This window comes from Macrosteles quadrilineatus, unplaced genomic scaffold, assembly GCF_028750875.1.
Source record: "Macrosteles quadrilineatus isolate MER2022 unplaced genomic scaffold, UCM_ALF_1.0 Scaffold_2__2_contigs__length_208266976, whole genome shotgun sequence".
NCBI lineage: Eukaryota > Metazoa > Arthropoda > Insecta > Hemiptera > Cicadellidae > Macrosteles > Macrosteles quadrilineatus.
Window position 1 is genome coordinate 27,702,349 of NW_026542595.1, and position 16,535 is coordinate 27,718,883.

Genomic DNA, 16,535 nt, shown 5'->3' on the forward strand with positions numbered 1-16,535 from the left:
AGAGGTGTACAGGGTTTGTTTTTTCCTGATTCAACCCATAAGAAATTAATAGGGGGGGGGGGGGTTCATACATTGGTCCAACCCTGTATGGTAACTTGCATGTATCGTTGCGGTTGGTGGTCATCCAACTATAAAACTACGCAGTGTTGGTAGTAATCCGCGATTACTTACGGTCTAGTTTACAGTTTGTTTTGTCAAAACACAATCGAATCCACATAACCTATCCGATAATAACTTAACTATGTGCTCCAACAAGCTACCACAGTACAAGGGCAAATGCATTAACACAACCACGCTGTGTCATTTCCGTTACTAAAAAAGTTTGATTAGCTTATTATCTGTAGATGCTTACAACCTCTTAGCGTTTTGTGTTGATGTTCACTAGACGAAGGTCTGTTTGTTAAATGTCACCAAATGTAGTAACAGTGACATTGCAGCCTAGCCTTGTATATTGCAGATAGGGCACAATGTTTTACAATATGATAAAGTTACAAAATTTTAGATCAGTTACTGATACCATTGTTTATAGTTTCTGCACTTCCTCATTATGATTGTACCAGTATTACATTGTGTATCCTACGATTATTTTACACCGAATCGTTCAAGATTATTGATATACTTATAATATTGCCGAACCAGCTTATGTTATACAAATTAACCAGCAATTTAAGTACGGTATCATGGTTGGTAATGCAGAATAATATATTCAATGTTTTTGATGGTAAAGCGTGAAGTTTTCTAGTCGTGCACAATCAAGTTGCTACCATTACGGCTGTTAACGTTGATGCGAGATGCGACCATTCCAGCTTAGGTGTAAGAGGTGGGGGAGAGGAGCACAGTCATTACAAAAGTTGAATTAATGCGGCGGCCTCCAAACTTTGGCAATCTGCATGTTTTATTGTCGCGGGTGAAGAGGGGACACAGTCCGACACCCCCCCCCCTCGCACACACGAGCCAATAACTTGATCATCCGATGTGTTTTCATATGAAAGTAAAAGTATATTTTAATTAAATATCGTCCATCATATTCATATTCATATTCAAACATCTTTATTCGTAAATCATGTACATTGGTGGTACAGTGAATAGTGTCAGAATACTTAAAATAAAAATACTATTTCTATTTATGGGAGGTGGAAAATTCATCAAAAGAATATAATGCTAGATTTATTATATGCTCCTTTAGAATGTCCTTGAATTTAGATAGGTTCGTTTCTTTTTTTATGAATTCAGGGACAAATTTTAGAAAATCGGTACCAGCATGTGAGGGTTTTTTCAAAAAATTTTAATTTGTGAGGCTGGACCCTTCTCCCCCTAAAAGTATAAGAATGCACTGAACTTATTACTTGCTCAGATTCATTTTTTTTGGCGATAAGAATTGTTTCATATATATATAGCCCATAAACTGTAAAAATTTGTAATTTCCTAAAATGTTCTTTTGCCGAATCATCTCGTTTAAGCTTAAGCATAATTCTGATAGTTTCTTCTTGTCGCTTCAGAATACTATCCATATTTATATTATTCCATATTATTTGTTTTTCTATTTTATTTAAAACGCTGACCTTTTGGTGCCCTCATATTGTGCATTACGGATTTAATTCGTGAATAATAAACCCCGTAATTTGTTTATATGGTTCATAAAAATAGTTTAAATCACGAGCAACTAAATTAGTAAAGATTTAAAAAAATCCGAACTCTAATGATGAAGTATTCAAGTTTATTAATCATTGTCATACTATAATTGCGGTCGTCATTTGTCTTGCTTATTAAAAAAAAAACTATTTTAATATCAACGTATTATTTTTTTACGGATAAATGAATAACTAGTGTACCTGTTGTTCGAATTCGAGAAATTGCTAAGTATTACATGCGTTATTTTAAAACTAATAACAGTCACAAGTCACTCAAGATGTACATAACATATCGATATAATCAACATTTCTTGTAAATATCTGATCATTTTTCATAAGGTGACATTCTTAGCTGGTCGTTTTTTTTTTAGTGTTTCCTATAAATAGCCTTACTCATAATAACGATTATAAATTCCAAAAAAAAACATTATTTCTATTTCTTCTCCTTGGTATTGGTGGTGTTCTATGACTTTGCTATGTTTCCATAGTTTGCAAATCGGCTCGTTCAATGATAACTAAGAAATGTAGCACAGTGTTAATTCAGTTTTCTTATATCAAACTATCCAGGCTCTCTCGCTTTTTTTACATTGTAATATTTACGCCAACCCAAATTCAAATACCGTAGTAAATATTTCATTTCAACCAAGTAAGTAAATGTTTGTAGCAAACTGTTAAATTACCAAAAAATGTTATAGCTGAAGTTTCATAACAATGTTTGTTTCCCACGTTAATCTTATGGAGAAATGCGAAAATTTAAAGGGCCCGAGGGCCTAACTCTCTAATTATTTCCCTAAAAAGAAAGTTTCCTGCACATCTTCAAGTTACGCTCTTTCCAATGACACCAAAAACATGTCAATCGGTTCAGTAGTTTCGGAGGAGTAATTGTCACAAAAAACCTGCTTGCGTATTAAATAAGTAATAATATATTAAAGTTGAGGTTATCAATAAACCATGGAGGGGTAATGTTGCTGTTTTATCTCACACACACACACACACACACGCACCGATGTTTACTGATATACAGTAATACACAATTAGCCTCCGAGTCCCTGAGTCGACCGGAATATGTACAGTGCCTGCTCTTGTAATGACGACACAAAACATGGGTACTAAATAATGGGTACACAAATAATCAGGCCGGAGTAGGGAAAAGTACAATCCATTAAAGTAACATTTGTACACTTGATCAGATATCTTCATATTTTCTGGTGGTTAGTTCCGAGTGAGCTATTGGTAAAAAATGGAGCTTTATAAGTAAACATTTGAACAGTTATAAAACAGAGTAAAATCTCAAGTTGGTAGCCCGCCCGGCAAATGACAAGTATGCAAATAACGTTGTGGAGCAGAACGCTGTGCGGTTAGTTCATTAATTGGAGACCCAGGGCGCCACAGCGCTGCCTAATTTGTTCCCGCCCCTCAAATACCGAGCACTTATTGTTTTAAAACCTGCTCTGTTTAACAACTTGTTTATTGACTAAACTAATACCTCGGATTTTGTGTTACATTTTAGCTACTGTTACTTATGGTTATGGCTCTATATATGGGTTTTATGTCAATTTGAATTTTAAAATCCTCCTAGTTACGCACTTAAGTTATGCTTTGTGCAAGTTACAAATTCGTTTGACTACTATATATTTGCTACCAGTAGTATGTGTAGTATATAGGTACCTATGTACCGGGTTTACATCAGGTGTCGTACAATTAACACTAGGTATTGAATCTCCTCTGTGCCCCAGAAACGGTTTAGGTTTATGTTGTTTCAAGGTGTACTTCTTGTTACTGATTAACAAAACAACCAACCTTTTCATGCGAACAATATCACAATTTACTGTGTAACCTTTTATTATTAACTATTTGCTAAACTTTAATTAGCAAAGGTTAAAATCGTATCCTTAATTAATGTATTGCTGTTATGTGTACGATGTGTGTTATTTTTTTCTCTTCAATCGTATTTCCACATTCATATGAAATATAAAAATATTTAGTAAAGAAAGAAAGAGCGTTTCTTACCCTTGTCTTAATTTCACTACTTAAGCCTTTTAATATAGATCACATTAATTCTTTAGACGTGAAATTTAATAGTATTTACCACACTGCCCAAAGAACACAGCAATTAATACCTGTTGTTGCCCACAATGTGTAACTTTTTTTCATTATCACACACTTGTTTAACTATAAACGTTAATAGTTCTCGACCAAGATGATAATTTTACTGTAATTTAACTTAATGCTTTGAAACAATATTTTTACTTGAAGAAGTTTGAAATTGCAATTTCAGTACTAAGCAAAGATTCAGATTGATAATTGTCCAGTAAAATAAGTTAAGGCGGTAAACTTTGCACCGAGCGTTAACTTCCAACTTAGTTTCTTGCTTTCGATAGCAAGTTTCGAGTCGAAAAACAACAGATTTTTCTAGAATTCTTGTTAAAGCATCTTGAGAAAGGAGAGCCTAGCTATGTAGGTGGCTGGTGGAGTGGTGGGGGAAGGTACAGTAAAACGTTGTGTAATTAGTCCATGTCCGGCTGTCTGTCTGTAGTTGCCTTGGTAACGGCCTGTCCCGCCCCGTAACCCAGTGCCAAAACTCAAACTCCAATCCTCCCCACCCCCCGCCATCCCCGCCGGCTCTTATTGATCCCGGGACACACTTCACCCCTCGCCCTCAGCTGTATAAAATACTAACTTGTAAACTCGCTAACCCATCACGAGTTGTTTGTCTGTTTACTGTTTGCGATTTATACATCATGATCCACCACACCTCTTTCATTTCTCGTGTCTTGTATGATTGATACAGTACATATTTGTCTCTCTTTTATTCGCCAATCATCATAAATTTTATACTGCTTTTGACATTGACAGTAACTTTTGTTTTCGTATATGTTTTATTATTTTATTTGTAGTTGCACTCATAAAAACACCTACTTTGTTTTGCAATAATTTATTGTATTAGTTTTTTGTTCGTATAAACTTAATTTTACCCTGTATTTGACTTTTTATTAAAATTAAAATATATATCATTAACGCCCCAGCCTCATTTAATTGTCTAGTTAAAGAAATCGCCTGTAACAAAGACCATCTGACTACTAACAGTGGAACCTTGATAACAAGACCCTCGATAATAAGTCATCCCTTATAAAAAGTGTCATTTTCAAATCAACTTGATTTTGGCGAATTTCCCATATAGGGAATAAGCTATTACCGTAATACTCATGGTAAGACCTGGACACGGGACCGATTTTTTTGTTTTGAGGTCCCTAGAGGCCATAAATACCATCCGTTCAAATTCATATAAATATATATATGTGTGTCTGTTAGCACGATAACTCGAACAAAAATGATCCGATTTTGATGAAATTTGGTATAAACGTGTAAAACTACATTTATTCTCGCGAACCAGCATGATCGGACTATGGGAACGGGGTTTTATGGGGTAAAAATAGGTTTTTTCCATTTTTGACCCTAAAACCACAAAATTTCACAATTTCTTCCCAAACCATTTTGGAGAGCTTAAAAAAAATAATTTAGTATATTGAAGCGTTATTGTGCGCCTAATGGTTGCGGAGAAAGTTCCAAAAAATTTTAAATTTAAAATTCCCATGTTATTCTTATGGAGAATAAGTCAACTGTTTGCTTGTTTCTGATTATATTTTGATCAAATTTGGGAAATGTTTATTTCTTACTAACTCTTAACATTTTACAAAAAAAAACAAACTATTTTACCCTCCCTGAGCAAACCTAAGTACTTCATTAAACTAATTATATTTAAATAAGGAATAAATGTTTTATTTTTAAGTAGACATTTTAGTGTAAATTTAATCAGGCAAATGGAAATTCGCTTAGTATGCAGGTTTGCTGCGGCGGGGGTATTTATCTTACCCCTAATCACATGTTATTGTAAACCTCGATAAGAAGTCTTATTTAATAATCCCCATGAGAGTCTTGTTATCGAGGTTCTACTGTATTATGTATTGTATTGGTGAAATGGTTGCAAATTATAATCAAAGAATTTAAACCAGCAACATAGTAACCCAAACGAAATTTAGATTTCCTTTAACCTGTTAGAGTTTTTACAGCACTAACATCTCACACGTATTATAAAATCTTATTCCTCATAGCATAGCATAGGGGTGTTGAAATTAGATATTATTTTACCCATAAATCACATTTGAGAGAAGCTGTTCAGGGTACAGTAGGCTACTGTATTGTGATATTGGCTTGTATGTTTCAGGGTGCGGGATGGTGGCGGCCGCGAGTGATGCGTGCTAGTGTTGTGCGTGTGTGAGTGTGGACCATGGACAAACGCAAGATGATGCCTAAGAGGCCGCGTATGGACAACCTGAGAGGACCGATCGCCAATGGTCCCATGCAGACGAGACCACTGGTGGCGCTGCTGGACGGCCGCGACTGCAGCATAGAGATGCCTATACTCAAGGATGTAGCAACTGTCGCCTTCTGTGACGCTCAGTCTACCTCAGAGATACATGAAAAAGTAAGTAACATCACACACTGTAGCTAAAAGGACCAGAATTTGGGCTATAGAATCCCTTGGTCCTGCAAGAAAACCTAATAAAAGATAAATACCCCCGCCGCAGCAAACCTGCAGACTAAGCGAATTTCCATTTGACTGATTTGGATTTACACTGAAATGTCTACTTAAAAATATAACATTTATTCCCTATTTAAATAGAATTAGTTTAACAAGTACTTAGGTTTGCTGCATCAGGGAGGGTAAAACAGTTTTTTTTTTTTGTAAAATCTTAATAGTTAGTAAGAAATAAAAACATTTTCCAAATTTGATCAAAATATGTTCATAAACAAGAAAACTACAACAGTTTACTTATTCTCCATAAGAATAACATGGGAATTTTAAATTAACAATTTTTTGGAATTTTCTCCGTAACCATTAGGCGCATAGTAACGCTTCGATATACTAAATTATTTGTTTTTTAAGCTCTAAAAAATTAATTGAAAAGAAATTGCTAAATTTTATGTTTTTTAGGTCAAAAATGGGAAAAACCTATTTTTACCTCATAAAACCCCCCGTAAACCCCCGTTCGTATGCTCCGATCATGCTGGATTGCGAACTCGTTCAAATAAACGTAGGTTTACACGTATGTAACAAATTTCATCAAAATCGGATCATTTTTGCTCGAGTTATCGTGCTAACGGACACATATATATACTAGCTGTACCCGCGGGCTTTGCCCCGTTTAACTTCATATGTGAGCTCGTTCGCATGGCTCAATCACGTCCTGGTTGAAGTTTGTTCGCTACGCTCACTCACTTTTGGTTTAATATTAGCTGTTGTAAAATATAAAAAAAATAGTGCTGCACTCTGTTGGTAATCCTTGTAACTTTAATGCTATTTAACATCATAGAACAGAACAACTTGTTTAATTGAAACAGCTGTTAAGATTCATTAATTCCATTTAAATATGAGTACTCATTAGGTTAACATGGGAAACTCCAGAGCCACTGGGGCGGAGCCCGAGAGTCCGATCAGAATAAAAACCACTTAGTTTTCCTATTTAATGCCTAAAGAATCAGTGTACCAAATTTCAGCCTTCTAGGTAAGTGGGAAGTGGGAGAATTAGTGATGAGTGAGTCAGTCAATCAGTGAGGGCTTTGCCTTTTATATATATAGATATATGAATTTGAACGGATGGTGTTTTTGGCCTCTAGGGACCTCAAAACGAAAAAAAAATCGGTCCCGCGTCCAGGTCTTACCATGAGTACTACGGTAATAGCTTATTCCCTATATGGGAAATTCGCTAAAAAATGAATTGAATTTAAAAAATCACATTCACATTACTTAATGGTTTAAAGCTGGAATTAGTGAAAAAATTTAATATGCAATTTAAGTCAGGGATTTACCAATAATTCAAAATCATAAAAAAAACTTAACATTCTGTATATTGAGTTACTAATGGGCTCTAAATTAAAAAGTCCATGTTCATTCACTCTTTAAACATTTGTTTCCTAGTTTTCCCGTTTGTAAAACCATTGTCAAAGGTAGAACTTAAACTGGGAAAGGACTGAATTTTCTGCTGTTCAGTATATTCTTTGGTTTATAGATGGATGTAACCATAAATAAACCAAGTCCTTTACACCATTGAGTGTTTAAACCCAAGCAGATCCATATCACCCTAGGTTATTTCTACTGTTAACCTTTTTTTGTAAAACTGCTTACCTATCTATATAATTAATACGCTACATGAAACTTTGTCGGTTGAACTCCTCCGCCATTTCTTAACCGATTTTATCCATTGACGTCTCATTGGAAAGAGCGTGTCGCGTAGATTTGCAAACTGGCCTTACATTTTTGAAAAAGTCCCTTGGGCTCAGCCCCAGTGGCTTTGAAAGTTCCCATGTTATCCTTATGAAGAACACAATTGTTTACATTTTGATCAGCTGTATAATTTAATTGCTGTTATTTATTTTTCAATTTAATGAAACGCATTGAGTACATTTATTTACCAATTGAGTTTGTGTAAACATAACCCCCAAGACGGATCGTGTTAGTATGGTTGTATCTTAAATTTGTGTATTTATCGTTGTTTTGTGTCGCTATGACGGATCGTGTTAGTATGATTGTAACTTAAATTTGTGCGTTTATCATTGTTTTGTGTAGCTATAATTTGTTTATTTATTGTTTTTTTTTTCTCTTTTAAATGCCTCCGACGCGACGACAACGAAACATAGATTGGAGGCGTAATCGTGATAACGTCCGCAGCTACAGAACAGTGGCGCGTTTTGACCCTGGACAATCTCAACTATTAGGTTACAAATGCGCCCTAACACTGCCCCAAAACAACTTTTCGTTCTCAATTGGCCCTCTCTATCAATGGCCTGTATTGCCTGTACGGAGAGTTATTTTGAGAAGGAGAAAACCGGCCGGAATGCTTTAGGTTTATCAATAACGAAGATAAACATGGTCTGAGTTACACATCGGTAAATCTTTGAGTTGACTCTTTTAAGCTCATTGTAAATATGACTGTTATTCGTTTTGAAACTCCTGTAATACTCTGCAATTGTTCGAATTCGAGCAACATGTACACTAGTTTTAATAATATGGATACTTGTTTGGCTAGCGATCAGTTTTGTTAGAAGTTATTGATTTTGACTATTTTTGATAGTGAACAGGAATATCACATTTTGTTTTATTCTTTTTTATTGAGATAAAACCAATTAAATTTATATCAATTTCGCTGAAATAAATTAAACAAAAGTGTTAATGAAAATTTAACAATTAATTTAAGAATTGTGGTCTATTCTACAGTCCATGAAGAACATTTTAGGTAAATTACAGTAGGCCTACAGTACAGTAGTTAATTGAGAACAAGAATTTAAAAGTGGTGTTTTAGGAAAACATTAAATTGGTATTGTTTTCTTTATTTGAGTTTCTTATTGAAATTAAAACTCTTCAACTGAACAAAGAATTAATGAATTTTAAAACTTTGTTATAAAGTATTTCACTTTGAATCATAATTGAATCATTTTATCCTGACTTAGCGTAAACTCGCCATCTCAAACTTAAAATTAATCAAAGTTATGAGATGAAACTTTTGTTAAACCATTCTTAGTATTCTTAAGAAGATTCTCTTTAATTGAGTTGTGTAATATATTAAATTAACAACAGTATATTGAGGTATAGTTTATAGGTATCACATACACTATAAAACATACACTATTCTTAAACACTATTTTAAACATAGGACCCGCAATATTTACTAGAAATCTTTCAAGATTAATAAAAATCCTATAAATGAATAAACATCATTTTTGTTTATAAATCTTTGTGAACATATAAGTTGAGGTTTTTGATCAATACCCTGAATTCATCCTGAATTCAGAATACCTGTCAAAAAATGAGACTTTTTTAAGCGAGAAAATTTAAGAGGTATATACTATATATACCTTTTCCTACCTTTACCTATATGTACCTTTTCCTTCTTTTCCTATTTCCTTTTCCCATTTCCTCTCCTTACATGTTTGCTCACACTTTGGTTAGCTAAAATGTGTTATTTAAAAGTTCTATAGGCTATTGTTAATAAAGAAAAAAGTAAAATTTAAATCCTACTTAACTAAGTTCAAGTATTTAATCTAAATTAAAATAGTTATTAACGAAGAATGACCAAATTCCCCTAAAGAAGAATGGCCAAATTCCCATATAAGTGAATATCAAGATTCAACCACAATATAAAATGTTATTTCATGAGCAACAATGTAGCTATAGTTGTCACAACCGCCATAGCTACTGAATAGAAGGCAGAAGCAATGAACAAGTTATTCTCTAACTGTGATTCCCATCAGAACTAAACTTATTAACTTCCCTCGTGTAATTACAGTTTGAGTTTGGAGCTAACTTGTCGAATCAGCTTGTGGCAAATCATACAAAAAGTAAACTTAGCTTCTGCAAGTTGGAAGGCACATTAAAACTTACCTTCAGTATTCTAACCTCCAGGGTTATTGTGTTATTCTGTTTCACAACTTTAAATCTTCAAGCACTTACTTTCTATTTATCTGTTAAAATACACTTTTACTTTTAAAATTATATTTCAAATATGGATTCCTGATACTGTATCCAATTGAAAATTAGTTTTTTCTTAAAATAGTTGTTTTAAAATGATGGCTATTTTAATGGTTTTATTGTATTTTTCCGTATAAATTAAACTAATCTCTGGTAGCTAAACTACACCACTAGTAATTGCTTTCAATTGTTGTTTTGGTGGTAATTCAATTCAAATCTACTAGTAGAACCCCGTCAAAATCGACGGTTAACCTTGAGGTTTTATGTAAATTCAGCTAACTGCGATAGATAGAGTGAAGTCATTAAAATCTTAGTTAAATGAAGGGAGGATATGACGATTGTGTCCCCTAAAAAACGTGATTGATGAACTCGTTTAACACAATATTTCCTACCTTTTTATCGGCTTTAGGTTGCCCAAAAGGTTTTTTAGGACTCTTATAATTGTTTGTTCATGAGTTTGTTTCATGTCAAAGCCACTTTCACTATATGCGAGAATGAGTTCATATAGTATCATGTTAAGGAAAGAGTCAATATTTATTACTAACAACTAATTCAATCTGCTTTAGGAAAATCATTCAGATTGTATCCGGATTTATAAGTAAATCTTCATCTTTGGTCATAAAAATACAGAATTTTATCAGCATATTAAATCAGTTTTTTTGTATTTGATAAATATATTTGATTCTCTAGAAAGCAGTAAGATTCTTACTTCGATCTAAGCAATTTTAATTCCTTCTCTTGCCACATCGACCCATGTATTTAATCATCCTGTTCTTACTTGATAATTCATTAACTTATGGGATAGTTTTGCCTTGGCCAGATCGATAACATAAAGCTGTGCATGTATTTCGTGGATGGAATGAACCATAATTGTAGGAAATTTGATCACAAATCTTGATCATTTGCGGAACCAAATCCATGACCTAGTCCAGCCTTGGTAACAAATTATGCAAATGCGATTAGATGTGATGACACTGTTGTGTTTCCGAATGCTTTGTATGTAGTGAGGTTTAGATGTGTTGTTACATGTGTACAGCAAAGTAAAAACTCTCTACACATTTTTTTAAATACCTGAATTGACATTAGTTCACCTACTTCACCAAAACCATAGATGAAACATACTCCGTAGTTAGTCTATTCCAAAACTTGAACACAGCTCTCATCCTCAACGTACTCTTCTATGACACAATTTTTAACCCGATTGTCGAAAACTTTTATACCAATAAATGAATTTCTGGTGTTCTTTCTTGAATTCAAAAATAAATGGTAATTGAAAGTAGGCAAAAAAAGGCAAGTGCAAACCTTACAATATATATAAGCTAACCCGATAAGGAATAATTATGTTCCTTTAAAATTGATATGTCACACTTATTTCATAATTTAAAATTTTCTAAGAGCAATAAAGCATATATTTTTGATCACAACATTTAAAACGTATCATAAATTCATCATTTTGTTGAAACTATAAAAAACTTGCCATGCAGTAGAGAATCCATTTAAAATCATAAATAATAATGTAAACATTCAATTTTGACAGTTTCAGTAGACCTTTGAATACAATTTTAATATTAACAGCTGGTTCATTAAAAGTAGTATAAAATTATCCATATGGTCGTAATGTAAACAAAATTGCTGAGTGAACTTTAAAGGCCTCTGGGGCAGAGTCCCAAGGAAATTTGCCTCGCTTCTCTTTTGAGGGCTCACCTACAGACCAATACCTTTCTTTAGACACCCCTACCAAGTTTCTACACCCAGCGGTTCTCTCAAATTAGCTGTGACAAAAATTGTGCAAGCTATGGATCGTTGTGTATTTTTCAATTCCTCCATAAGAATAACATGGGATGGGACTTTAAAGGCCACTGGGGCAGAGCCCCTAGGGAATTTACCACGTTTCTCTTTTGATGGCTCATCTACAGACCAAGACCTTTCTTTAGAGACCCCTACCGAGTTTCTACGCCCAGCCGTTCTCTCAAAATAGCTATGACAAAGAAAAACAGTTTCAAATTAATTTATAGATAGAAATAAAATTACAGTTTTGTCTGTACATTGCCTAGAATCATGCAGTTTTTGGTTATTTTTATGTTTCGTAGCCTAAGAAAGCCGAAACAAGTCTTATCTCAATTTCTGTCCTCTGTCTGTTTGTCTGTTTGTCCAATCTGTCATTTCGTCTGCGACACCAAAATATCATTTTACGCGGCCTACTCCTAGAAAACTAGAGTACCTATCAAGGTTCTAATCATTTTTCTGTATTTACTGGATTGGTGAGAGTGTCTTTGGCTATAAAAATATGGCCTCACTTCTTTGAAAACAAAATAACGAACCATCAAAAACACAATTTTGTTCGTTTTTTGTCAAATTTTCTCCCAATGTTTACTATTACATTTTATGATATAACGATCAGCTGTTTGGATTAGTTGTCACTTCTAGCTGTCACTGATATGTTTACATTAAGAGTTGTTTACAAATACCCCAACCATTTCCGATCAAGTTTTTTTAGCACATCCAAACCAAGTAAGATAAAAACGTTGTGCCTTACTTAACCCAACCGGTTTAGTTAATCGCAAGTGCAACGATTGTTATTGAGTTTTGATAACCGGGAAGAATACCGTAACTCAGTATTGTATTAGTGCTGGGCAGTGGGCAACTTACATGTAATTTTATTAAATAAGAAAAGGGTACTCATGTTATTTTATATATATATATTTGAACGTTATGGACTCCGAAACCACTCGACTGATTGTAATGAAACTTTCAGGCATTATCTATATAATTAATACGCTACATGAAACTTTGTCGGTTGAACTCCTCCGCCATTTCTTAACCGATTTTATCCATTGACGTCTCATTGGAAAGAGCGTGTCGCGTAGATTTGCAAACTGGCCTTACATTTTTGAAAGAGTCCCTTGGGCTCTGCCCCAGTGGCTTTGAAAGATCCCATTTTATCCTTATGAAGAACATAATTGTTTACATTTTGATCAGCTGTATAATTTAATTGCTATTGCTGTTATTTATTTTTCAATTCAATTACACGCATTGAGTACATTTATTTACTATTTGAGTTTGTGTAAACATAACCCCCAAGACGGATCGTATTAGTATGGTTGTTGTATCTTAAATTTGTGTATTTATCGTTGTTTTGTGTCGCTATGACGGATCGAGTTAGCATGATTGTAACTTAAATTTGTGCATTTATCGTTGTTTTGTATAGCTATAATTTGTTTATTTGTTGTATTTCCTTTTAAATGCCTCCGACGCGACGACAACGAAACATAAACAAGAGGCGTAATCGTGAAAACGACCGCAGCTACAGAACAGTGGCGCGTAAAGGGCGTTATTATACATCGATGGTAGACTTAACGAGACGTAGGAATTGGCTAACTCAGGAACTCGCTAACTCGGTCGTGTGTCGGAACTGGCTAACTCCGGAACTGGCTAACCGTCTCAGTCAGGAATTGGCTAACTCCGGAACCCGCTAACTCGATTTTGTCTCGCGGCGGAATTCGCTAACTCTGGAAGTCGCTAACCCGGCCGCGCCCACTGCTCGGAGCGTTGCCAACCTTGTACGACAAAATAATCGTACACTGTCGTATTTCAAAATGTAAGTGTCTATAAAGATACAGTAAATGTTATTGTTTTTTGTTATCAATTCCACTTTTAACAGATAACTAGCCCAAAGTAATTAAAAGACAATTAAAAAATCATGAAAAAGTGTTTTTTTATTAAACTGTACAATGACCAATTAAATGTTTATGATTTCGATCTTAAATATAAATGCCATCAGTATAAAATAAAATAATAGAATATGAAAAATATTCAAAATTTAGTTTAATTGGTACTAAATAATTAAACCTCTACGAAATTAAGCTAAAATACACGCAAGTTCTTAAACACGGAAAACAGATTTAATTGTAATGTCGTAATAAACCAAAACCATTAATTAATACAGTCATCAACCATCGTAACTTTCATAACTAATTCATAGATTTTATAAATTAAATGTTCGTCGTTGACCGTCCAACTTACGTGTACAAATATGATGACATAGACTAAGTTTTTATCTAGGCCTAATAGTTCGAACCAAAGCATTGTAGGACTACTAGTAAATAGTTGCCTAATTCTAAAATGTGTTGCAATTTTTTAGCAATAATGTTACATGTTTTAAAACCGTTTTTAGATTGTACACCTAAGCACCACTAGTAAAAAATAGGAGAAGATATAATATTCATATAATAAAACGTGACAGGGTTATTTTAATTCACGATTCTTAATAAACGAATTGACGGATTTTCCTGATGTGAGTGTTGGGTTTCCTTTATATTGCTTTCACAATCGATAAAAACTATACCAAGCCATTCCTCGGTTCACCGTTCCCCAGTACTGCTACACAAATAGACAATAGCTTTGTTTTAGGATAAGATCAAGTAATTTTAGCTATGACCACCATTCATAAGAATTGTAACAAACAAGAACGCTTGGGTCCATTTAGAACCAGCCTGGAGAAAAACTCCAGACTTTTAAAAAGCAAGCCTACTGAAAGACGTAAAATCTATTTACTTATTTAATACGCAAGCAGGTTTTTTGTGACAATTACTCCTCCGAAACTACTGAACCGATTGTCATGTTTTTGGTGTCATTAGAAAGAGCATAACGTGTAGTTGTGCAGGAAACTTTCTTTTTAGGCAAATAATTAGAGAGTGAGGCCCTAGGGCCCTTTTAATTTTCGTATTTCTCCATAAGATTAACATGGGAAACAAAAATGGTTATGAAACTCCAGCTGTTGTCAGAAATTAAAAGTGAGAAGAAGAACATATGTTAATTGTAAACAGTCTACAAGATTGCTAATTTAACAGTTTGCTACAAACATTTACTGACTTGGTTTAAATAAAATAGTCTACTTTTTCATTTGGGTTGGCGTTAATATTACAATGGAAAAAAGCGAGAGAGCCTGGATAAATTGATATACTAAAAAGAAAACTGAATTAACACTGTGCTGCATTTCGTAGTAATCATTGAAAGAGCCGATTTGCAAACTATGGAAACAGAGAAAAGTCATAGAACACCACCAAGGAAAAGAAATAGAAAATTTTTTTAGAATTTATAATCGTTATTATGGACAACCTAATGCGGCTATGAATAAGGCTATTTGTAGAAAACACTAAAAAACAAGATCAGCTTTGGAAAAATGATAAGATATTTACAAGAAATGTTGATTATATCGATCTGTTAAGTACATCTTGAGTATTTCCATAATCTTTGAGTCGAATCTTTTAAAGTCATCAGAAATTATGGATGTTATTCGTTTTAAAATAACGCCTGTAATACTTAGCTATTGCTCGAATTCGAGCAACAGGGACACTAGTTAATATTAATTCAACAAAATTAAGAGGAACCCGGGTTCTACACTAATAGCCTACGATAAAAGAAATTTACAAGTTGTATTTATGCATAGACTAACTTTTAATGCAATCCATGAATACATTAGGCCTACCACTTTATAATGTATTGATAAATATTTATTTAAATTCAATAGCTCTAGGCCTATTTAAAAATACATTACCACTACAATGTAATTCTGTAATGACGTTTAACGTGTACATTTTATTATGATTTATGATTTAAGGTTACAAGCCCAGTATATAAAATACGAACTCAATAATTTTATTTGCAGAAGTTCACAAAATGGTATTCATTCGAATAAAAGAAACAAATGGCGGACTACGAAAATAGATATTTCATAACATGTAATAGATCCAAATTAAATGTGCATTTTTATCTTTTTGCATACCAATAAGCTACTATTTAAGTAAGAAACCCACATATAAAACATACTCCCTTATATTAGTACATTTCTCATCCTTATGGATCATCTGAAGACAGTTGTATTGTTAGTTCTGTCCGGTGCACTGTCTTTAGAGGTCGTGTTTTGTTTACAATTGTTTCTTGTTTTCAGTAATTTAAAACCTCGTTTAACCAAATAAAACGTTCTAATCACAACTAATAACACGTCCCCTAGTTATATAACCAAACAGTAAAGAACAAATCATGAAGTTAACTATAAAATAATAGAAACACAATTTTATCGACACTAGCGATCAGTGTGTCACTGTCACCGGACATGAACTAGACACGAAAAACAAGCTTCAAAGTTTACAATGGGATGTAAAGTTTACTTGTGTTGGTTAGTCTATGGTAATACTATAGATATACCACGAACAAAACAACCTGCGCAGAAACGAAAAGATCACGTGGTTCGCGCAGGTAGGTGGGCCGTACCATTGAAACCTGCGCGGCTCGAAACGGCCGAGGGTTCTTTTGTTTCTGGTATTACTATATAATGCATTTTCCACCCTAATAGTCATAAGAATAATGTTAAACAT

At 33.8% G+C, this 16,535-nt stretch overlaps 1 protein-coding gene across 3 annotated transcripts in view; it reads left to right on the plus strand.

The window, feature by feature from the left end:
• LOC128988162 (C-terminal-binding protein) overlaps positions 1-16,535 on the plus strand; it is a 131,000-nt gene that overhangs the window by 67,642 nt on the left and 46,823 nt on the right. For all 3 annotated transcript variants that reach the window (XM_054409395.1, XM_054409396.1, XM_054409394.1), the window contains exon 2: positions 5,857-6,117. In XM_054409395.1, the coding sequence (XP_054265370.1) occupies positions 5,920-6,117 (198 nt within the window). In that variant the 5' untranslated portion in view covers positions 5,857-5,919. The remainder of the gene's footprint in view (positions 1-5,856; positions 6,118-16,535) is intronic.